At 44.5% G+C, this 24889-nt stretch overlaps 1 protein-coding gene across 1 annotated transcript in view; it reads left to right on the forward strand.

The window, feature by feature from the left end:
* LOC311226113 (uncharacterized protein) overlaps window positions 1-24889 on the forward strand; it is a gene marked incomplete at its 5' end in the record, with an annotated part of 53966 nt that overhangs the window by 19604 nt on the left and 9473 nt on the right. Inside the window, 3 exons of the mRNA XM_084311488.1 lie at window positions 19360-19449; window positions 20271-20329; window positions 24460-24588. Coding sequence (XP_084167614.1) covers window positions 19360-19449; window positions 20271-20329; window positions 24460-24588 — 278 coding nt within the window. The remainder of the gene's footprint in view (window positions 1-19359; window positions 19450-20270; window positions 20330-24459; window positions 24589-24889) is intronic.

Genomic DNA, 24889 nt, shown 5'->3' on the forward strand with positions numbered 1-24889 from the left:
CAAGAATCGAGTTCGTTGGTTGACTTTTTTTATTACATTGGATGCCATTTTGTCACAGGAAAGATTAGCCTCTAGGATGGAACCCAGGTAGGTAATTTCATCTTTCCTTGTGACAATATTGTCACCCACTGTAACTGAGAAGCCGTCGGTCTTGCTGAGTTTGTTATTTGAACCGAAGAGAATGGACTCTGTTTTGCCCATGTGTAATGATAGTTTGTTATCAGCGAGCCATATGCAGATTTTGCCTAGTTCCGACCGGAGGGTTTTTTCAACCTGTAACTTGTTCTTGTCAGAGACCAGCAGGGCTGAGTCGTCCGCAAACAGGAACAAGTTGCAGTCACAAGCTGACGACATGTCATTTGCATAAATTAGGAACAGTAGCGGTCCTAGTATGCTTCCTTGTGGAACACCACAGCTCACTGTGAGGGGGGGGGATAGGGTACCATTTACCTCCACCATCTGTTCCCTCCCCTCAAGGTAGGATTGCATCCAGCTCCAATGCTTTTAGCTTGTCAATCAGAATGGAGTGATTGACAGTGTCGAAGGCCTTTTGTAGGTCCAGCACCAGAAAGGGTGCTGCCGAACGGTATTCAGTGGTATTCGATTATCGGTAGGCGTAATCAAATTAAAGGTGATTGTTATTAAATTACCATATTGGTAGACTAGGAATACTCTGGAGGTAAAATATGGACAGTGATGTCATCTGGGTCATCTGATTATTATTAGTTTCATGTTCAAGTTTGCTTTTATTTGTCACGTATAAAGTACATGTACATTACAGTAAAAAAAAGTAAGTAAAAGAGGAATAACACTATACAATATACAATATACAGTACAACCTAAGTACAACCTAAGTACAATGAAGTAAAAAACCTTTAAAAAAGGCAAGGTGCTAAATGCAAATAAGGTATGGATGTAGTACATTATGTAGACACGTGAATGTGTCTGACTGTGTTCATTATAACTGTTTCAATGACCCGTTTACTTTTGGGCCCGGCAAAGCATCGTAGAGGACTAACACTAGAGGGAGCTGGTTGGCGTCGGTCTGGTAGTCGGTAGAGAGATGCGAAGAGGACCGGTATCCACGAAGAGCCACATGTGTGGGGTCTCTTCGGCGCTATCCACGGGAGCGAGTGGACGTGTTGGCCACGAGCATTCTACTTTTTGAAACACATGAAATACCAATTGTGCACCGGAGCAGAAGAAGTAACGCTGCATGCCGTAAGCTTATCAATATCAAGTATAGTGATTAGGTTACGCCAAGACGAAGAGGACGTTCGGCAGATGGACTGTGAAGATGAACGTTAAAGTGTTGCGTATTAGCACGTACAGTCAGGGAGTCAGGCTAGTCATTTAGGCTATTAGCTTAGCTAAAGTATAGTGCACTAGCCTTTTTAGCTTAGCACGTCGTATCGCCGGTTTCCAGCGGCAGGAGGATTCGGACACAAGGGATTCTACTGGACATTCATGACATTGCTACCGACTACCTGCTGACCGCCAGACCAGCCCCCTTCTAAGTCTCACAGGTGACGGTTTCTCGGGACCTTTTACGGCCAAATAACTCCAGACAATTGCTATGCGGGGCCTAACCAGCACTTCGTCTATAGACTCTCATTCAAGGGTGAGTCAAGTAAAGGTACATTTCGCGCCTACAGCACTGCAGAGTATTAACTATTTATTTTGTAGCATGCTCGGACTGAGTGAAGGGGTTCTCCCGTTTTGGGCCACTACGTTCCCGAGCCACGACAGGGCGCTCCAACGGGGGTTATTTTCTAGTAATGCCGGCTTAGCTCTAGTGACTATTCTTTCCAAAGTGTGGGCCCCACTTAAGTTCTGTTGATTTTGATTGTGTTATGTGACCAGTGTTTTCAGACTGGGGAGTGTGTGCTGCAAGTGTTTATCTGTACAGTAGCACAGTTGTGCGCTGGAATGTTACCGTGCCGCCACAGGGCGAAGGTCTATCCATAATGTAGCAACCTGAAGATATGCCTATTATTCAGATGTGCTGACTTGCCTTTTATCTCCCCTTTGTGCACAATGACATTCTAATTAGTTTCCACTGATATTCTCACGAACAATGACGCGAGCTCCTCCTCCTTCTATCGCTGGAATATGGATTATGAACAGGGTTACTGGACCATACTCTATCAGTCTTTTCCCTGTGTGACTAGTTGGCGGTACCAGCAGGGGGCGGTGGCAGGCAGAGAGTGTCGGAGAGAGATGGAAGGAAATATATGGAGGCGGAAGAGGGAAGGCGAGCCTCTTCTGTTTGGGATGTTGCTGTGAACGGTCGCAGCTGCAACGGGAGGTGCTTTGGAATAGCCCCGTTAAAGAACCCCCAGAGAGCCCCGCCGGAGCGAGCGACGGGTTATCATAGGAGTATCCGTGATAGTGCGTGAGTAAGAGAGACTGAGCCACGGGACTGACGTCCATAGTTGTCGGGTTACAGTAGCAGTGTGACGGTATAATTAGCGTGCGGCTAACGGCTATATCGACTCCAGTGCAATCCTAGCGCGAGGCGCTGAAGAAGACCGGTGGTATAGTCAACCACGTTGCGCCACAGTATAATCGTGTAGCAGGTGGGCTGTTTGGGACCCAGAGTGTAGCTTCAGTGTGAGTGAGGGCGAGTTTATATATGCGCGCCGTCGACTCTGCACCGGCTGTTTACAACCGTTCTGCACCGGCTGACTTCAGGCCAACACGGGAGATCGTCCCGACCGGCAGAGGTCGCCAACACCCATCACACGCTCTCAGCTCACTACTGCACCTGCTCCAGCCCCGCCTGCTAGCACCCGCGACAAGAGCGTTCGACACCATCTTGCCACCCGGACGGTGGTGGTGCGCCCCGGCCGCCATTTTGGGTTGAGTACAATTGAGCATCAATGCTCCGGATCTATTACACAGTACACAGTGTGGTGCAGCCTGCGGGCGAGCTAAGGGTTGCTAACTACAGTTCTAGGGGTACCCCATTAACTATACATGCCGGCATTAGCCTAGGACTTTTGTTAGGTATTTGTGGGCCCACATTTTTGGTTTCTTTGAGTGTGATAACGTGTTTGTGTTTAATAATATTTTCCCATCTAATTAACCCTTTCCCTGTGGGGAAGTTACAGACCTGGTGCAGTATAAATAAAGCCTAGAGAGGTATTATTCTTGCCGTATAATTAAAGCCTGTCAGAGGTATTATACAGGGTGAAGACCCAGACGTGGGCGATGAGTCAAACACATTGAAGTATATTATCCCTGATCTTAACCCAGAGGTGGGTGTATAATATACGTGTTTATGAGGTATGGAGTTACAAACGGAACTATTTGGGACTTCAGTCCATTTGGTCACTATTATTAAATCAGTGTAACCGACCAGCATAATTACCATTAAAGAATTAGATGGGAGTTCTGTGTGCGTGTCCCTTCATGAGCCGTTTAACAACTCTTTTGGTGTGGGTAACGTTAATCCAATTAACCCCTTCCTATTCCACCTTTCCCTTTTTATTGTAAGGTTTCTAGTGGTCATCAAGGGAGGGTACTGCTTGCGGGAGGGACGAATCTATTTAGGCATATCAGTCACTAGGTGTGGGAGGGCCCAAGGAGGTAATCAGGGAAGTGAGAGCGAGTTGGGGAGTACTGCTGACCGCCCCGGAGAGGCTAGGAGGACCAGAGTACCAAACCAGGTTGGTAAATCCCGGGCCCCATTCACTCTCACTACCGGGTCCCAGGTTGACGCTCCAGGCCCAAAGACGAGGGTGCAGTCAGACGGAGCTCTACTGTGTCCAGCTACCTTGTGACTGCCAGCAACCGTTCCCACGAAGCAGGGATAATCCACCCTGCTACAATAATATACAGTGCTATGCGTGGTGCTATGGCCGGAACGCCTTTAAAGGCAACGTCCACTGTGCAGGTATTTTGGTGACGTGTTTTCTTTCCTTACAGAACAGGAAGAGGCTGTGTACTGTGTAGCAGTATTGTGATAAAGTGTTTATGTGATTGTTCATTGGCAAATTACAGTAAATAAGACTGTGATAATTGGATCCACTGTGTTGTGTGTGTGTGTGTTTCAGCGAAGTGTCAATGTATAACCTGTCTCCTAACATTAACGGGGGGGGGGATACACTGATTTCAGGATTTCAGGTCTTCAACGGCAAGAAGATAAGGTACTATTTTGGGGAAGACTATTGATCACTACTTTCACCGGGTGTGAGGGGGTACGCCGCTTATTAGACAGGACGCAGTTGTTAAGGGGGGTACAGGGTACTGATGAGTATTTGTCATTATAAAATCCTGCATGACTATTGTACCTGTTCCTAGGTTAGTAAATCCTAAGGCCCTGCCTACTGCATCCCTACCCCTTACGACTAGCAACGCGGCCACTACAGTTGGGGGTTCGGTGGGACTTAGCTCCTCCGTGTCCCTGCTATCCGGTGTTCGTATAATCTCACCCTCACTAAGCGGAGGTTATCCACCCCGCTACAATTAGGTAAATATGATGTAGTGTTTAAAGTGTCGAAAGTGATTAAGGTGAGTGTTTGTTTAAAGTGAGTGTGTGCATGTGGATGTGTGTGCAATGAGTGTAGATGGATGGGTTGATGTTACATAGTCATTGAGCATGAATGAATGAATGAATGAATGAATGAATGAATGAATGAATGAATGAATGAATGAATGAATGAATGAATGAATGAATGAATGAATTTATTCACACACACACACACGATATATTACATATACATATCTTCATGTGAGAACATCATCGTCGAGATTGTGTGCGTGTGCCAGGCAGTGCATTTGAGCGGATCGGAGCGTGAGCGGCGCGGGGAGCGGAGCGGGCGGTTTTGACGTGAGCGAGGAGTGGGTTTTAAAATGGGTCGGCGCGACGTCCGGAGCGAGAGTTCTCCTCCGCTCCAATCCACTCCAGGCCGCTCACAGTGGTTTAACACTGATGTAATATACATGTAGTACAATGCCAAAGCAACAGATGGCGATGTACAAACATGAAGGCCATTTTCCGCAGGAACTTCCTGTGAGGAGGGAAAATCGGGATGTGAAAATACGCATCCTTCAGGTCTATGGAGGTGAACCAGTCTCCCCTTCTGACAGCAAGCAGCAGGAGTTTGACGGTCAACATTCTGAATGGTCTCGCTACAATCAGACGATTGAACGCGGACAGATCCAGTATAGGTCTGACCCCTCCCGTTTTTTTGGGCACCAGAAAATAACGGGAGTAGACGCCTGACATCGCGTCCTCTCTCGGGACCACAACTACGGCCTGCTTCGCCAACAGAGATTGAATCTCGTCGGCCAGGGCTGTCACTGCTTCTGACCCTGACAATAGGGTCGGCACCAAACCTGAGAACGGAGGGTGGGGTTGTGCGAACTGCAAAACAAGCCCCTCCCTCAACGTTCTCTCTATCCACCCCTCCAAACGGCATTCTTGTCGCCATATGTGAAAATAATCCCACAGCGCACCCGCCGTCAACTGACGCTGGGCCGCAAGGAACAGTAGATAGTTGGCCCGGTCCCTCCCGCTGTGCGACGCACCCAAGGGGGGACCCCGACAGAAAGGGCCGGTTTGATACGGGAGAAGCTGCCATCAAACTGGTTGACACACACCCCCCCCCTGAACACCCCTCTAGCGCATGCTGAGGAGTTGTTCTACAGCTAGACACGCAAGGCGTGAGGACCCCATGGGCTCCTACACGCCGTAGCCCTGCAGTGATATTGCTATCACCCAAATCACGCTCGCCTCCTCTTTGCAGACCACTGCCGCTCTCACGGGAGTGGGAGGCATCAGCGTGACACCCCGCCTGGCAAAGGCGAGGCCGGGGTAACCCTTGCTGTGCATTCAACTGAAGAGGCCTCGAGTCCCCCTGCTGACCACTGTAACTAGTGGCAGCCGTAGCACCAGGCTCACCCATCACACAACGTGTGGTGCAGGAGCCACGCGACAGCACAACATTCTCACGGACAGACCCAGGCTCAGCCATCAACTGGGTGTCAGCCCCTGTCCCCATGAGAAGTGAAAAGTGGGGCCGCATGCGCTTCAAAGAAGGTTCGCGGCCCGCAGCCAAAGGAAAACGATCAGAGCCCCGCTTCCGTGGGTAACGGAGAGAGGATTGAACGGGGAGCGGGCTGCTCGCGGCAAAATGACGACGGCTTGTTTGATCCAAGCCGAATACACCCAAAATGGCTGATCCCTCGGCCGCCAAGGCTGTCGGCCTTGTGGATCCCTGTTGACTCTCCGCCCAGGGTACCACTGGCGGGGGAAACATGGCCGCCTGTCGAGGGCCTCGCCACAGTCGTTGACGAGGCCATGCTCCAAACTCTGGCTGCACAGCGTGAGGCGGTGTGGGACCCAGATCAACAACCGCCTGCGCCTCCACAGAACGACCAAAAAGTCCTTCCATGGAAAAAGGAGTCGTGAGGAGAGAAAACCTATCCTCTTCCCCAAGAGGAGAGTGCTCCAACCAGACATGCCTATTAACAAACGTTGATAGCATCCTAATCCTCCCCACAGTTATAGCTTGCGACTGAGTCAAGATCTCTATAACACCACAAACATGCAACATGTTTATAATGTCGGCTGGACCCATAGCCCCACTACCCGACGCCAATGTGGATAGGAAAATAGCCAGCTGAGCCATAACACTGGCCGCAGCAGTATACCACTCATCCATCCATACTGCCACCCTCCGAGCCGATTCGCTCTCAAGCATCGGCCGGGTGGGACATCGTTCATCCCCGCCGGGGCACAGGATCAAAGCTACCTGGCTACTTAGCCACGGTACACCCGGCCTGCACCCTGTTGTCAGCCCTTTTACCCGTAAAAAAGGTAAATAAGACTCAGCGAAACCCCCCACATTAGCTACCGACTGACCTTCATTAATGAACCGGGCAAGAGGAGGGAAAAGCGGCAACGTCCCACAGCGGGGAATATTAGAACAACGACCCATTTCAGCATTAGCATTAGCATTAGCAGTAGCATTAGTAGCATTAGTGTTAGCAGCATGCTCCAGGATCGCTCGGAAATCGTCCACTGCAGTGGAACGTTCACCAAGCCATCCCGCCCCTGGCGCCGACACACACTCCACAGCATTACTAACACCAACATCAATGACTGATGACACAGGGCCTACCTGTGTACAAGCCGGCTCGATAGCCAAACCTTGCACGCTGCTCCTTGATCTGCTGCCACCAGACGAGGAAACATCAGAATAGGCCCGACGTGTCGCTGAAACATGCCCCGAAGATTCCAGGGGCAAGCAAACCTCCGGTAAGCATTCAACATTACGCAATTTCTCTAATCTTTTCATAGCACTAGTTACATAGGGCGACTTGCGACCGCTATGATGGGAACGAAATAGAGGAAGAGTGAGTGGTGACCACGCCTAGTACTTTATAGTACGCCTCTATAGGGGCGGGGCCTGGCAGGTGGTGGGTGTATTTGTTTTTTGTTGATGGTGTACAGTAGGTACATGAGATGAGGTATATCTCGGTATGGCTTAAGAGCGGGACGCGATGCCAGTACGAATATATAACTAGCTCATTAGCTAATTCTGGCACATTTACATTGATGTGGAAACTGAAGATTCTGATTAATGTGCACTGTCCCTGGGTAAAAAGTCAATAAATAAACTTAAACTTAATTTAAATACAGAAAGAGACGAAACCGATAGATACTATATATATATTTTTTTTTTTATTCAACTGGTTCAACACACACACACACACACACACACAGGTTCACACAATTATCAATTGACATCGTATTGTAAAAATCACACGTTATATTGTGCAAGGATAAAACATAATATGCATAAATACATGCATACAGAGGTAGCATTGTTCTTGCCCTTTAGCCGTAAATGTGCTCTCAGAATGAGCAAACATGTCCAAAGTAATGGTCAATCATAATGAAAGTGAAAGCCAAGATCGGCAGGCGGCAATCAAATTATCTGTCTGAAAGCGGGCGTTTTTACGCTGTCACTTAGCCTAAAAGCTAGGAATAGTCGTCCAGAGATGAAGCCAGGGATGGTAAGTGCTTGCACAAACACCTTCACACTTTGAAGTGTCCATAATGTATCTGTTTACTTGCAAGCACTAGGGCACCAGACAAATTTAATTCATTAACTATACTATGTATAGTGACAGGGTGGGAGGCTGTCTACCAGCCTAGAAAATAACTGTAGGAACCCTGGAACGTATCATACTCGCTCTGGTGATTGGTTTACGCTTAATGTCGCCAGAGTTTCCACTCAATTAGGAAAATCAGCTTTTAGCTTTTGTCTCCCCGACACGTGGAATGTTTTGCAAAGCACCTTATTAAAACTCAATACTTTAGTATCCATTGGTCAGGTTTAATTGTATAATGGCCAACCATTTCACCTCAGTGTGTGACTGTTTTGATTGATTTGAACTATTTAATTGATTGACTTTTCTGGTTTTGTATTGTTTTCTTTTGTATTGTGTATTGTTCCTCTCGACATCATTGTAAATGAGAGCCCGCTCTCAACGATCTTTCGAGATTAAATAAAGATTGACTTAATTCATTCATTCTGTAATGCTGTCAAACAGTGACCCCTCAAGGCAAAAGTGTGCTTCTCGGTATTGCACTGTGTTTATATCTTTCGTTTTGGTCTGACGTGTGGGCTGGAGGTGAGTGGGGATGGGGGGAGAGGTCGCTACTGCTGGCCACACCTCAGGCTCAGCCAAGAGAGGTCTGGACTAACGCAAAGCCCCATTCAGTAGATTCCATCAACCTCCCGAGTAGCATTCTGGTTTGATATGAATGACTAGCGACATCATAACTTTTGACTTTATTTGTCCCCAAAGGACAATTGCTTTTGCAGCAAGACATATTGTACCCTACATAGGGTACATCAAACGAGGGGGGGGGGGGGCATTGAATGGGAAAGCAATGTCCCAAGTTGACCTTCCCATACAAGAATAAATTGCTGAACATTGAGACACGATAAGACCAACATGTCGCCAATATATACAACATGAATATACAATACAACAACCTTATGTAAATAACAAACAAAAAAAGAATCTGATCAACATAGGTTGGCAAGGTCGGCAGCATCATGAAACATTGTCACAACCATCATCATCATCATCACAATCAAACAACAACACCATCACTACTATCTACCCCTCTGGGCCTGAGTTCAGAAGGGACATGATGGTGGGACTGTGGAGTGAATGGTTGTCTGTGTCTTTATGGAGCCAGACGGTAGGATCTGAATATAGTGTATATATTTATTTTGTACTGTTTCAAATTTCTAGGTGTCCAGCTAAGTAACCGTACTGACCTGTACAGCAGACAGGTGGGGTGTAAGGCTAAATCCATACATTACATTTGAGGTGTTTGAATAACTTATAATTTGCTTAGCCCTATAAGCACTATAAGAACTGTAAAGAAGGTTCAGCTTTTTTGTAAGGAGCTCTTTTTTTCAGCCGTTTTTTTCCCCAGCACTTCATGACTAAGGAGGTCAGGGCAACTGGCCTGAAGTCATTAAGCAAATGGGGGTAATTGTGTTAGAAATGGGACCTAGTCACTCTGCACAGGAGATGAGCAGGCGGCTGCCTATATTGTCATGCTCGGGGCTTTTTCCTAGCGTGTTGAAACGTGTTTTGACCACAGACGTGGGACGCGTCAGGCGGGTTAGTTTTCTGTTCTGGAATTCCTGAAATTGGACCTCAGGTAATACTCACTGTACTCTTGTGCTGTTGGTCACACCTGAAACCCAGTACACCCGTGGAATTCATCTTGCCCCTGGTGCCAATGATAGATTCCATACGGTCGCAAGAAGAACTGTGTTGTTCCCAAGCTACCTCTCCATCTTTTTTCTTTGTAACTCTGCTTTGCTCTCCTTATTTCAGATTGCACTTCCCCTGGCTTACTGTTTGGGTACACCTTCATAATCTTATTGGAGATAACATTGTCTACACAGTAGGAAACGTAACAGCTGACAACGTCAGTAAGATGATCAATGTCAGAACAGGACTCCTTAAAGGAACACACCGACATTAGTCAAACGAGAAGATAGATACCAGTTTCCTCTCTTTGTTCAGTAGAAAGCTATCCGACTGCAAGCTAGCCTAGTTTAGCATGAATGAAAGTCCTTTGTTTGTGCTAAACTAGGCTAGTTTAGCATGAATGAAAGTCCTTTGTTTGTGCTAAACTAGCCTAGCTTAGCATGAATGAAAGTCATTTGTTTGTGCTAAACTAGGCTAGCTTAGCATGAATGAAAGTCCTTTGTTTGTGCTAAGCTAGCCTAGTTTATCATGAATGAAAGTCCTTTGTTTGTGCTAAACTAGGCTATCTTAGCATGAATGAAAGTCCTTTGTTTGTGCTAAGCTAGCCTAGCTTATCATGAATGAAAGTCCTTTGTTTGTGCTAAACTAGCCTAGCTTAGCATGAATGAAAGTCATTTGTTTGTGCTAAACTAGCCTAGCTTAGCATGAATGAAAGTCATTTGTGCTAAGCTAGCCTAGTTTAGCATGAATGAAAGTAATTTGTTTGTGCTAAACTAGCCTAGCTTAGCATGAATGAAAGTCATTTGTTTGTGCTAAGCTAGCCTAGCTTAGCATGAATCAAAGTCATTAGTTTGTGCTAAGCTATAGGCTACCATGCAGCCGGATAGTTTTCCACTGAAAGCACAGAGAGGAAACCGGTATCCATCTTCTGGTATCCATCTTCTCGACTGGCTCTGGAGAAGACGGTGAATGAATGAATGAATGAATGAATGAATGAATGAAAACTTTATTTAACAGATTGCAGAATGGGTACAATACAGTACGGCTCAATACATACAATTGTTAAGGGGATGCAGACCTGAGAAAGACGTTTGTCTTGTTTCCATCAGGGTCCCCCATTTTCAATTCATATGGACATATATGACATACATGACATACAGATAGTCAGTACTGCTACATCTATACATTTATGACATACCAGATTTGCAAATACAGTACTGTTTGTGATACAGAAGGAGTCAAGAAAAGGGAGTATATACATTTGACGTAGAAACTGTACATTGGAGGAGGTTGGGTGGGGGGGGTTGGGTACATTGGGATATTGACAACCATACTGGGTAATTTACATTGGAGGTGGTTGGGGGGGGGGGGGCCGGGGGGCACACTGTATAAACAAGTAACACTGTACATTGAGGGGGGGGGGGGGAGACACTGTACAAACAAACACAATTGTACATTGAACTATTGACAAAACCATACTAGGTAAATGACTGTACATTGGAGGGGGTTGGGTTAGGATATTTACAGGGGCCAGTGTTGAATTGCAGTCTCCCGTAGGTGTCCCTTGAGAGAGGTTTTGAAAGTGGGTAGTGATCCACATTCCTTTACAGCTTTGGGTAGGGCGTTCCACATTGATGTGGCATAATTGCGAAACGTGTTTAGTCCCTTATTTGAGCCGAATCTGGGTTTAACATGATTTGTGGAGCTCCCTCTGGTGTTGTGATCGTGGTATTCACTGACCTTTGGGAAGTATTTTGACATGTACATGGGTACCTTGGTCGTGTAGTGTATCTTGTAGACCAGGCCCATTGCAAGTTGTTGTACTCTGTCGTCTACTCTAAGCCATCCTAGGTTGTCAAAGTGGGCAGGGGTGAGGTGGGTTCTAGGAGTAAGGTCAAGCAGTAGTCTGACCAGTTTGTTTTGAGATGTTTGTAATTTTGTTTTTAGCGCCTTTGAGGTGCTTTGGTACCATGAGGTGCAAGCATAGTCGTAGTACCCCTGAATGAGTGCTCCTGCCAGAGTCTTCAGGGTGTTCTTGTTTACCAGAGAGGAGATCCGGTACAAGAATCGAGTTCGTTGGTTGACTTTTTTTATTACATTGGATGCCATTTTGTCACAGGAGAGATTAGCCTCTAGGATGGAACCCAGGTAGGTAATTTCATCTTTCCTTGTGACAATATTGTCACCCACTGTAACTGAGAAGCCGTCGGTCTTGCTGAGTTTGTTATTTGAACCGAAGAGAATGGACTCTGTTTTGCCCATGTGTAATGATAGTTTGTTATCAGCGAGCCATATGCAGATTCTGCCTAGTTCCGAGCTGAGGGTTTTTTCAACCTGTAACTTGTTCTTGTCAGAGACCAGCAGGGCTGAGTCGTCCGCAAACAGGAACAAGTTGCAGTCACAAGCTGACGACATGTCATTTGCATAAATTAGGAACAGTAGCGGTCCTAGTATGCTTCCTTGTGGAACACCACAGCTCACTGTGAGGGGGGGGGATAGGGTACCGTTTACCTCCACCATCTGTTCCCTCCCCTCAAGGTAGGATTGCATCCAGCTCACTGATAGACTATCAAAACCAATTGCTTTTAGCTTGTCAATCAGAATGGAGTGATTGACCGTGTCAAAGGCCTTTTGTAGGTCCAGCATGACCATGCCGCAGTATTTGCCTGCGTCCACCTCTTGTTTGATGTGGTCATTCAAATAGAGAAGGCATGTGTCAGTGGAGTGGGATGTTCTGAAGCCAGATTGGAATTCGTAGATTAGATTTTTTTCCGCTAGGTACTTTTCGACCTGTTCGTAGACTATTTTTTCCATGACTTTCGAGATGGAGGTGAGAATAGAAACAGGGCGGTAGTTGCCTGGGTCTAATTTGCTGCCCTTTTTGTGCAGAGGGGTCACCCTCGCAATTTTGAAGTCCTTGGGGACGTGTCCCTGTTTTATGGAGAGGTTTATTATGTGTGTGATGATTGGTGTGATGGCGGCTGCTGAGTCTCTGAGGAATTTGGAGGGGATGTTGTCATGGCCAGTGGCCTTGTTAGGTTGGAGGGCGCTCAGTTTATTGAGTACCTCATCTGTTGTTACCATTTCCAGCTTGAAGTCGTCCTTGCGGACCCCTAGGTTTTTGTAGTAAGCTACTATGTGTTCTACCCCATAAAGCCCTGAGTGGGAGGGTAGTTTGTTTACCAGTGTTGTGGCTATGTTTGTGAAGAAAATGTTTAAGTAATTGGCTACATCCAGCTTGTCTGTGATGAGCGTGTTGTCCGTTTTTATGTTTATGTTTGAGAATCTGGTTTTAAGTTTTTTACTGCATCCTAGTTGATTATTGAGTAATTTCCAAAGTTCACATGGTTTGTTTTTGTTTTCCTCAGTTTTGTCATTGATGAAATTCTTTTTTGCAGTTTTGATCATGGAGTTTACGTCGTTTCTTAGTCTGTTTCTTTCTAGTTTGAGTTCAGTCACGTGGGCTTGGAGTTCACTGCTCGTGCTTTTAGTAAGCTTTGACTGACTTTTACGAAACTCAGAGCATTTTTTGTCTCTGGTTTTCATAGCGGCCAGTATTTCGGAGTGCATCCACGGCTCAGCGCGATTTTTTACCCTGGTGGTTCTTAGGGGGGCCATGTCGTTTAGTATTGCTGAGAATTTGGTTTTGAAACCAAGCCATGTTTCGTCAACCAGTGTACCATTGAGTTCATCTGACCAGTCCAGACTCTCCAGTTCAGTGAGCGCATTTACCATTGATTGATTGATTGATTTATTGATTGATTGAAAATTGTATTAACAGATTGCAGAATGGGTACAATACACAGCTCAATACACACAACTGTTAAGGTGATGCATACCAGAGAAAGACTTTCGTCTTGTTTACATCAGGGTCCCCCATTTTCAATTCATCATAACATATGACATACATGACATACAAATAGACAGTATACTGTTACATCTAGACATTTATGACATACCAGATTTACAAATATACAGTACTGTTTGTGATACAAAAAAGAGTATAAAAAATAGAGTTGAGGGGGAAGAAACTGTACATTGGAGGAGGTTGGGTAGGTGGGGTGGGGGGGGGCCGGGGGAACTGTACATTGGAGGGGGTTTGGTTTGGACATTTACAGGGGCCAGTTTCGAGTTGTAGTCTCCCGTAGGTGCTCTTTTAGGGAGGTTTTGAAGGTGGGTAGTGATTCACATTCCTTTACAGCTGTGGGTAGGGCGTTCCACAATGTTGTTGCATAATTGCGAAACGTGTTTAGTATAATAATGTTGGCATGTTCCTTTGTGCAGTCGTAACAGCCCTGTAGACTCAAGGTGGAATCATCAGTCCAGTTCTTATAGTCCGTTTCCCCCTCATCGGGGCAGTGCGATATGACGGGAGGAGCTGGACGCAGTTAGCCCCACCCAGGCGGGGGAGCGGGGAGATCCTTGTACGCTCCTTTGCCAGAACCGTATCTCAGGTCCAGCGTCTTGTTGCGTCTGGTCGGGCAATGTAACGCATTGGTGAAAGTCTCTCAAAGTATTTTTCAGATAACAGTGATTAAGTACTAAGTATTAAGTCTTTGGGTTGCATGCAGTATAGAGAGGTGTAGTGGTTACGTCATTGGTGTTTCCCGTGCGGTCCACCCTCCTTGAAATTGCCATGTATTTCCAATGGACCCATTTCTAAATCGTCTCGTTTAAAACAAATAAAGCATGAACATTGGCATGGTGTACCTTTCTGTGTGTATTCATCCACAATCTATAGCTCAACGTGGAAAAAATTCGCAATTAATCGCAAAAGTAGCAAAATAACGACGTTTATGTTTTCGTTCACTGAGGAACTACACTCACTTTGGCGCTGCTGACTGACGTCACCACAGCGTAGACTCCTGGCCGTATTAGGCGACTGCATGACAGGCGTTCTACTGGTAAGTGTAGTTCTTTAAATTTAAAACCGTATAACTAACTTTATTTCAACCAAAAATGCTTAAACAATAATGTTAGTAATAGACATTTTTATGTGCAAAAATGGAAGGCTTGCCAATGTTCATGAGGCAGAATTATTACAATAGCCGATAATACATTTTCCCAATGATAAATCCCTATAGGCTACGGGTGGACCGCACGGGAAACTAAAGTGACGTCAGACTACACCTCCCTATAGGCTTTATCATAAAGTAGTAGTAGTAGAGAGAGAGACAGGGGGGTTTGTGTTCTCATTCCATGTCGGGGTTGAGCGGGTGAGTGACAGCACTCAGTTGGTGTGGTTCTTGCACCTTCAAGAAAATAAAAACAAAAATTATTTCTCCAGAGAGTAAAATATAAAACGGGTCTAGACAAGTTCTGCTATGGAGTGACATCGACCCTGTTCTTCAGTAAATCAACCATTTACATTTACACTTAGTCATTTAGCTGACGCTTTTATCCAAAGCGATTTACAAGTTCTGTACGACAAGTCATCAGGAAGGGCACAACTATATCAGCTGAGTAACAATGTTCATCAAAGTGTTGAGTGCTACAGTGTAGGTTAGTTTATTAGGACAAGTGCATGACAGTAAGGTTAGTTAGGGTTATATATATTTATTTTTTTATAAAAAGAAAATTCAGATAATGGTTGAAGAAGTGCGTCTTTAGTCGACGGCGAAAGATTGGACGGGTTTCCGCTGTCCTAACTGGGGTGGGTAGTTCATTCCACCATTGTGGGGCAAGGACTGAGAAAAGGCAGGTTCTCCTTGATGACCCTCCCGGAGCTCGGATAGGAGTGGGTCTGAGACGGCCAGAAGATGCAGAGCGTAGGGGTCTTGAGGGTGTGTAGTTAGAGACCATTGACCGGAGGTAGGCGGGAGCGGTTCCCTTTGCCGCACGGTATGCCAGGTCGAGGGCCTTGAAGCGGATTCATGCAGCAATGGGGAACCATATGCAAATCCAATTTCCATGCAGTGTGTGCACGTGTGTAACCCTCAATCCCCCTGCAATTAGTCCCCCAGGCAGTTGCTGTAAATAAGCATGCATTCTCTTAGTCAACTTACCTGGTTAAATTAGGACTATCTACTCTGTCCATCTGTGTACGTGTGTGCGTGTCTATCTGTCTGTCCTTCGCATATATCGAGAACCGCTCAGCCGACCGGCGTCACGCTCAGCAGGTTTATTGCCGAGGACCCAAGGGAGTGCAGTGTCGAATATGGTACCATTTGGCCAGATGGTGGCGCCATAGCGTGTGTCTGTCCTATCTCGAGAACTGTTTGTGACTCATACTGTTGTTCTGTGGTTCCTGACTGTTTCCTACTTTAAGTGCGGTGACGGTCATTTATCCATTCAGAACACAAAAAAGCTAAGACAGAAATCTTTTTTTTCATATTTCTTTACCAGTAGGCTACTGCAACATGTGGTAGCTGTTTTCTGCCGACAGGGGCTTCCAGCGTATCTGAAGATATATGTCTTAAACACCACATGAACCTGAGAAGGTCATCACAGTTGACTAAAATGCCATGCTCACATCTGAGGTGTTGTCATTTGATTAATCATGGGAGATTCCACATCACCTTGGCAACCCTAGTGGTGAATCGGCAAAAAGTACCCACCGAATTCAAAAGAGCGTGAAAAAGAATTACTGGCTTCACCTTTCTATCAAGGCAAGAATGACTTGGGACTTATGTCAAAAACACTGGTATTGTCCTTTTCAGTGTCGCTGTTAATAAAGAAACAACATCTAGAGGCGGCAGCTGATTCGCCCGTCTGATCTCACAGTCCCCCTATGAGGGACCCCAAACACAATATTTCTCAGTCATGTATGGCTGGTAACCGTGTTGTAATAGCAAATGTAAAAAATTTGTTATTATTATTATTTTTTACTTTCACTGTCTGAGTGTGTTTGTATGTCATGTTGGTATACTGTTTGTCATGTTTGTACAATGTTCTGAAAAATGTAAAATAAAATATATAAAAAAAATTTAAATAAAGAAACAACATCTAAGCAGCAGTCAAGCTTTCTTTCAAGGAATAGTTGGAGCGCCTAGTATGGAGGCGTTCCGTGACGCCGTGTTTTAGGATAAGATCTTTTCGCTTGTTCTGTATAATACTACTTCCTTCACCAGATCTCCCAGTACTGTATAATACTACTTCCAGATCTCCCAGTACTGTATAATACTACTTCCAGATCTCCCAGTACTGTATAATACTACTTCCAGATCTCCCAGTACTGTATAATGCTACTTCCTTCACCAGATCTCCCAGTACTGTGGAAGTCTTTCGCCCTTTCAGGTGAACAATTTCACAGATGAGATTTTGAGAATTGAACGTTCTAACGATGATGATGATGGCTGCTGGTCACTGAAAGCTACAGACTACTTCACTTCCTGTCTACCTGCCGTCCGGCACAACGTTAACTTGTCTTCTCTAGTAACAATGTGGCTTGTGTCTGTAAATATATATGTATATCTACATGTATGTTGAGAGAATATAGAGCCGCATGACCAGGCATCGTATAGTCATAAGCCTAACAGTGTGTTTTGATAATAAATGGGTGTGTGTGAAGTCCCAAAAGCGACAATGTCTGAGAGTAGCTCTAAGCTATCCTGGTGCAATTCTTTAATGCTAACAATTTAACGTCACACAGCCAGACACGTTACAGTGTGTGCATGTGCGTGTGTGTGTGTGTGTGTGTGTGTGTGTGTGTGTGTGTGTGTGTGTGTGTGTGTGTGTGTGTGTGTGTGTGTGTGTGTGTGTGTGTGTGTGTGTGTGTGTGTGTGTGTGTGTGTGTGTGTGTGTGTGTGTGTGTGTGTGTGTGTGTGTGTGTGTGTGTGTGTGTGTGTGTGTGTGTGAGCCCAACAGGAACACTATGAAAGAGGAGTCAAGCGCAATGATCAAAGACTCTACAAGTGAACTTTGTGTGATTTTGATAAAGGGTTTGAGAAAATAGGGGCATACCGTTGTCCTGTGATGATGCCGCCGTCTTGTGAATACAAGGATCACTATCACACCGACCGTAAGAAGTATACATACAGCAACAGCAATCGACCATGACCGTGAGTTTGCTGGAGGCTCCTCTGATGAGTGCAGCTTAGACGTATCTTACGGAAAACAAACAAAGATATATCATCAAGTTAGTATCAGGACGGCGCTGAATAGATTGAATGGGAATCTTTTCCCGTGACCTTTCACACGCCCAGTAGAGGACTTACTGAGTGGCATCTGGATACACCTTTCAACTTTCTAAACTACTAAATGGGGGACCCTGATGTAAACAAGACAAAAGTCTTTCTCTGGTCTGCATCCCCTTAATAATTGTGTGTATTGAGCCGTACTGTATTGTACCCATTCTGCAATCTTAATAAAGTTTTCAATCAATCAATCAATGTGTCATTTAGATCAGGGGTTCTCAAAGTCGGGGTCGCCGCAGTCAGGCCACTGAACTTAGAAGCAGGCCAGGCCAGTGTTTCTAGTTGCACCAGCGCAATAGTTAGATAACCTAGGTGAGGAACAACCAGGATATCACTGCAACTCACACAAGTTGGAGAACTATCTCTCTCTCTCTCTCTCTCTCTCTCTCTCTCTCTCTCTCTCTCTCTCTCTCTCTCTCTCTCTCTCTCTCTCTCTCTCTCTCTCACACACACACAAAGGGAGCCGCATGTGATTGGTGGAGGCGGGACCCTTACAAAAAACTGCTAATCATTGACACATGCTAGCCTGTAATAATCCCCCCCAGACAAATCTACTTTGCACTTGATATATTGCAAATATATGCCATCACACACACTGGCATTTAAAGGGTTAGAATTATAAAATGAATATGTGGTGTTATGATCAGGGCTGAAGTTCAATAAAAGATTGTATTTTTTTCAATTACAAAAAAACTGAAAATCCATAGAAATCTGTGTTGTTGCTAATCATACATATGCTAGCCTGTTTTTTAACAATAATTTGTGATGCCATCACAAACACTGGCATTTAAAGGGTACAAATAAAAAAAATCCTGCACCAGAATGCAGGAAATGAAGTCTTTGTAACAAAAAATGTCCTGGTGGGGGACCCCCAGACCCCCTGCTTAAAAAGTGGCCTGACTGGGGCTATATTTTGCACTATATTTCCTGGCCTGAATGATTTCCCCAGTCCGGCCCTGGTTAAAAGCCTCCAATGCTTATTAGTGTGTGTGCGTTTGAACGTTTGCATGTTTCAACGATACATTTCCATTTATAAAAAAATAATAAAAATTAATATTATAAAAAATATATATAATAGTGGGTTCGCGGCTCTCTGACACCGTTATTTCGGGGTCGCAGCCTGAAAAGTTTGGGAACCCCTGATTTATTTTAGATAACCATATGACCGCCGGATCCAATAGAATTTTTGGAAAAACGACAACAAAACAAGAAGTGACGTGTTGTCCAATTTGCACCAAACTAGACAGATCATCATTGTCTTACAATAACAAGGAGGGCTGTGATGTTTTGAACTGGAATTGTACAAATGTGGAGCCCTGAACGTGCACGGCCGAGCATGTGTCTGAACACACAAATGGCTCAATCTATACAGTATATTTAAAATATTTGTGTGCATACTCACACAATGTAATTTCAACAACTCAAGTAGCTCAACAAGCAGTTCTCAAGCTCTCCGTGTGCTCCGCAGTCAGAGTCCCAGAGTTCCAGAGTTTACCCGCGTCCCGGCTTGTCGCCAGTCATTCAATTTGTGAGTTCAAGTGTGGAGTCGGGATCTCTGGTAAGAGCTCATGCAGAGTAGTGATGAAAATATTGATCTGGTAATAATGCAGGACATGTGGATATTTCAAACTGATAAACATCTTTTAGCCAATTTCTTCTTATGCCATACTGTAATATACAGTATTCCATGGAGGAATTGATGATAGTCTAGCAGTCAATGATAGTAAATGTGGGACAATAATAATTGTAATCGAATCAGATTGTGACCTTAGAGGTGTGAATTTTTTTTAACATTTTAGTTTAGAGTAATAATTAAAATAATAATATATCCACAGAGCCTTTAGAAAGGTGCAGAATAAAAAGTATTGCTCTTCCAGAAAAATAAATATTGATTAATGAATCTATTATTTTTTAAATGTTGGCAGTTCCAAAATTAATTTAGTTGTTTACATGTTGCAGGCATCTATCCCCTCCTATTTCTCATTTCCCCACATGGAATGCACCTGATTGGATAAATGACGTGCTGGTGCTCTGTTGTGACATCTAGTGGCTGAATGTTATCTATAGCACCTTTAATATCTAAAGTCAAATCAAATTACAGATTTGGAGAATCGTTACACCGCCCCCCTTGTGGAGGAGGTACCGTATTACTCACCAAGGACAGAGAGATCGACGTATCCGTAGATAAAGCGGCGAGTCTTGTAGCTGTATTTGTACCTTCCTTGGTCTGATAGAGAGACACCGGTCAAGAGGAGAGAGCAGTTCTCTTTATCCTCATTCAGGAAGAGCAGAGTCCTGTTCTCGTAGTGACGGGAAGGCAGCATTTTTCCGGCGGTGAACGTCATCACTGGTATCCTCTCATCCCCGTCCTTCTCCCAGGTCAGGGTGGGATCTTTGCCAGAGGGGCAAGAGAACGGCAGAAGAGCGTCACGTCCGACGTAGGTGGTTTCTGCGGGGCAAAGGTCATTTACATCACATTTACATTTAGTCATTTAGCTGACGCTTTGATCCAAAGTGACTTGCAAATTGTGTACATCAGGTCAGCAGGAAGGGTACACCTTTGGCTGCTAAGGGTAAGCGGTATTGTTCGTCAAATAGTGTTGGACTTGAGTGTTACACTCTGAGTGCATACTGTAGTAGTATAGACATGATAGGTAGTAGTATAAGGATAGTACATAGTAGATAGTGGTATTTCTATTGGGCGGGTTTCAGCTGTCCTGACTGTGGTGGGAAGTTTGTTCCACCATCATGGAGCGAGGACCGAGAATAGCCTGCTTCGCTTCAACGACCCCCCCCCCCCCCCCCCCCCCGGAGCTCGGATAGGAGTGGATCTGAGATGGCCAGAAGATGCAAAGTGCAATGGTCTTGAGGCCTTGTAGTTAGAGACTATTGACCGGAGGTAGGAGGGAGCCATTCCCCTCGCTGCATGGTAGCCTATGCCAGGTCAAGTACCGATGAAGGTGACTGGAAACACCAAGTATCCGTCACTCCAATCTATCTTCGAGAAAGTAGTGGTCAGCCAGGCACAGAGAATCTTACAGGACCCTTCTCATATTCTTTATCCCGAATATGAAGTTCTTCCCTCAGGGAGACGGTTCAGAGCAAGTAGGTATAAGAGAAACCGCTACAAGCTCTCCTTCCTTCCTACATCCATCACTCTCCTAAATAATACTAGAGGTTGATTCCTTTGAGGTGCCACCTAACAGCCTCTTTCTTGTCCAAGTTAATCTTTTATAATTTAATTAGGGCAGGGTGCAATATGAAGCTTTTTGAAGCTTTTTAAATGAGTTTACCTACTTGTGTATTATGGTTGCACGTCTCTATGTATTGTCATATTTGTCTGAAGTCCTTTTTACTAACTGAATGAATGCATGAATGATTGTATATATATTTTTTCTTCTTTATTTACACTGTTATCGCAGAATGATGCAGCACTGATGTTCCAAGTAAATGTTCCCCTTGATTGATTGATTGATTGATTGAAAACTTTATTAACAGATTGCAGAATAGGTACAATACAGTACAGCTCAATACACACAATTGTTAAGGGGATGCAGACCAGAGAAAGACTTTCGTCTTGTTTACATCAGGGTCCCCCATTTTCAATTCATCAGGACATATATGACATACAGATAGACAGTACTGCTACATCTATACATTTATGACATACCAGATTTGCAAATACAGTACTGTTTGTGATACAAAAAGAGTCCAGAAAAGGGAGTATATACATTTGACGTAAGAACTGTACATTGGAGGAGGTTGGGTGGGGTTGTGTGGGGGGGGTTGGGTAGGGAGGGGTTGGGGGGGGGAACACTGTACAAACAAGCTAAACTGTACATTGGGATATTGACAATCATACTAGGTAATTTACATTGGAGGGGGTTGGGGGGGGGAACACTGTACAAACAAGCAAAACTGTACATTGGGGGGGAACACTGTACAAACAGGCAAAACTGTACATTGGAATATTGACAAACCATACTAGGTAAATTACTGTACATTGGAGGGGGTTGGGTTAGGACATTTACAGGGGCCAGTTTCGAATTGCAGTCTCCCGTAGGTGTTCCTTGAGAGTGGTTTTGAAAGTGGGTAGTAATTCACATTCCTTTACAGCTTTGGGTAGGGCGTTCCACATTGATGTGGCATAATTGCTAAACGTGTTTAGTCCCTTGTTTGAGCCGAATCTGGGTTTAACATGATTTGTGGAGCTCCCTCTGGTGTTGTGATCGTGGTATTCACTGACCTTTGGGAAGTATTTTGACATGTACATGGGTACCTTGGTCGTGTAGTATATCTCTTCTTGGTTCTTATCATCTAGTCTTCCAACCACTCAAAGTGATTTACAACTTGTGGCTCACCTTCACCCATTCAGTCACACACACACACACACACACACACACACACACACACACACACACACACGCTGACGGCAGAGGCAGCCATGCAAGGCGCCAACCTGCTCACCGTGCCAGGAGCAATTAGTGTCTCGCTTAAGCATATGGCTCGCTGATAACAAACTATCATTACACATGGGCAAAACAGAGTCCATTCTCTTCGGTTCAAATAACAAACTCAGCAAGACCGACGGCTTCTCAGTTACAGTGGGTGACAATATTGTCACAAGGAAAGAAGATATTACCTACCTGGGTTCCATCCTAGAGGCAAATCTTTCCTGTGACAAAATGGCATCCAATGTAATAAAAAAAAGTCAACCAACAAACACGATTCTTGTACCGGATCTCCTCACTGGTAAACAAGAATACCCTGAAGACTCTGGGGCAGGAGCACTCATTCAAGGGTACTACGACTATGCTTGCACCGCATGGTACCAAAGCACCTCAAAGGCGCTAAAAACAAAATTACAAACATCTCAAAACAAACTGGTCAGACTACTGCTTGACCTTACTCCTAGAACCCACCTCACCCCTGCCCACTTTGACAACCTAGGATGGCTTATACTAACTAGACCCACCCCTATCCGAGCTCCGGGAGGGTCATCAAAGAGAAGCCGCCTATTCTCGGTCCTCGCTCCACAATGGTGGAACAAACTTCCCACCACAGTTAGGACAGCCGAACCCCGACCAATCTTTCGCCGTCGACTAAAGACACACTTCTTCAATCAATACCTGAAATTAAAAAAAATAAAAAACCCTAAGTAACCTTACTGTCATGCACTTGCCTCAACACTTAAATGAACATTGTTACTCAGCTGATAGAGTTGTACCCTTCCTGATGACTTGTCGTACAAAACTTGTAAGTCGCTTTGGATAAAAGCGTCAGCTAAATGACAAAATGTAAATGTGAATGTAAATAGCATATCTGTTTTGTCTCATGTTTGATTAGTTTAGATTCAAGATTAGATTCAAATATATTGTTTGATTGATTGATTGATTGATTGATTGATTGATTGATTGATTGATTGATTGATTGATTGATTGATTGATTGAAAATGTTATTAACAGATTGCAGAATGGGTACAATATAGTACAGCTCAATACACACAATTGTTAAGGGGATGCAGGCCAGAGAAAGACTTTCGTCTTGTTTACATCAGGGTCCCCCATTGTCATCACAAGTACAGTAGGCCTACAATGAAAAATTGTTTGGCAATTGGCATCTAACCAGATTGCAAATGTAACAGTAAAGTGCAATAGTATACAGTGTACAGGTGATTAAACTAGGTATAACAAATATAAATGAGTACTATAGTGCTTTATGTACATGTGAAAAGCATTATATACAGACAGATAATAATTGTATAATTATACGGTAAATACAAATATACGGTACATAAAGCATTGTATGCTATCATGTACACTTTAGGCCTAGTGAAGCATTTTCAAAGTCTATCTGCCCGACAGAGACGTATGCAATAGTGTTAATGCAGATAAGGTGACCGTGATATTGATTGATTTTAACTTTATGAGACTTTTATTACCTGTCGAGAACACGCAGGCCAGTCCACATGTTGTCCACATGACTCTCATAAACCTGTTCAAGACAAATGTCAGGTCGGTTTGATTGATTGATAGAAAACTTTATTAACAGATTGCAGAATGGGTACAATACAGTATGAATGAATGAATGATGAATGAATGAATGAATGAATGAATGAATGAATGAATGAATGAATGAATGAATGAATGAATGAATGAATGAATGAATGAATGAATGAAAACTTTATTTAACAGATTGCAGAATGGGTACAATACAGTACGGCTCAATACACACAATTGTTAAGGGGATGCAGACCAGAGAAACACGTTTGTCTTGTTTACATCAGGGTCCCCCATTTTCAATTCATAGTGACATTTATGACATACACAACATACATGACATTTATGGCATAGGATAGGGCATAGTACAGCTCAATACACACAATTGTTAGGTTTAATAATGAATTATTGGGGCAGATAGCCGACATACCAGTTTACCATAGTTCCTCCTTCCTCGCGTACACCGATCAATAGTGAGAAGTGAAAGTCATATCTAGGGCGGCTACAGTACTACACTCACGCCCACCCAGTTCTGACGAATACTTGTAGCAATGCGCTCGTTTTTCCAGCGGGCGGCAGCACTGCGCTGTACCCGCATGTCAAGGAGGCGTCGAAGAAATCACAGCTTGAGCATGCGCAGTACCTCTGTTGTCGACGGAAGCTTCCACTTTGAGAATGTAACGCAAAAACAACAGCAAGTAAGAACAGATGATTGCTCTTCTTTAGCCTGCACTCAGCAGTAACGTTTAGGCTAGCAACGTGGGCAGTGAAATACACGTAATTTCTTTCGGTGGTGTTTTGAATTCTCCAAACCCACAGAGTGCACATGCAATATAATTGTGAAGACTGAGACACAGTGCCGATTGTAATGTACTACCTCGTACAATAATTAATCATCATGACACTAGCAGATGGTGTCCGACCAAGATCATATTATTCAAGTAATTTCAAGTGTCATAGCAGCATGAGGGGGGGGGGGGGGCGGGGGGTACAGGTAGA

The sequence above is a fragment of the Notolepis coatsorum genome (genome assembly GCF_963971535.1).
Source record: "Notolepis coatsorum genome assembly, chromosome: 1".
Taxonomy (NCBI): domain Eukaryota; kingdom Metazoa; phylum Chordata; class Actinopteri; order Aulopiformes; family Paralepididae; genus Notolepis; species Notolepis coatsorum.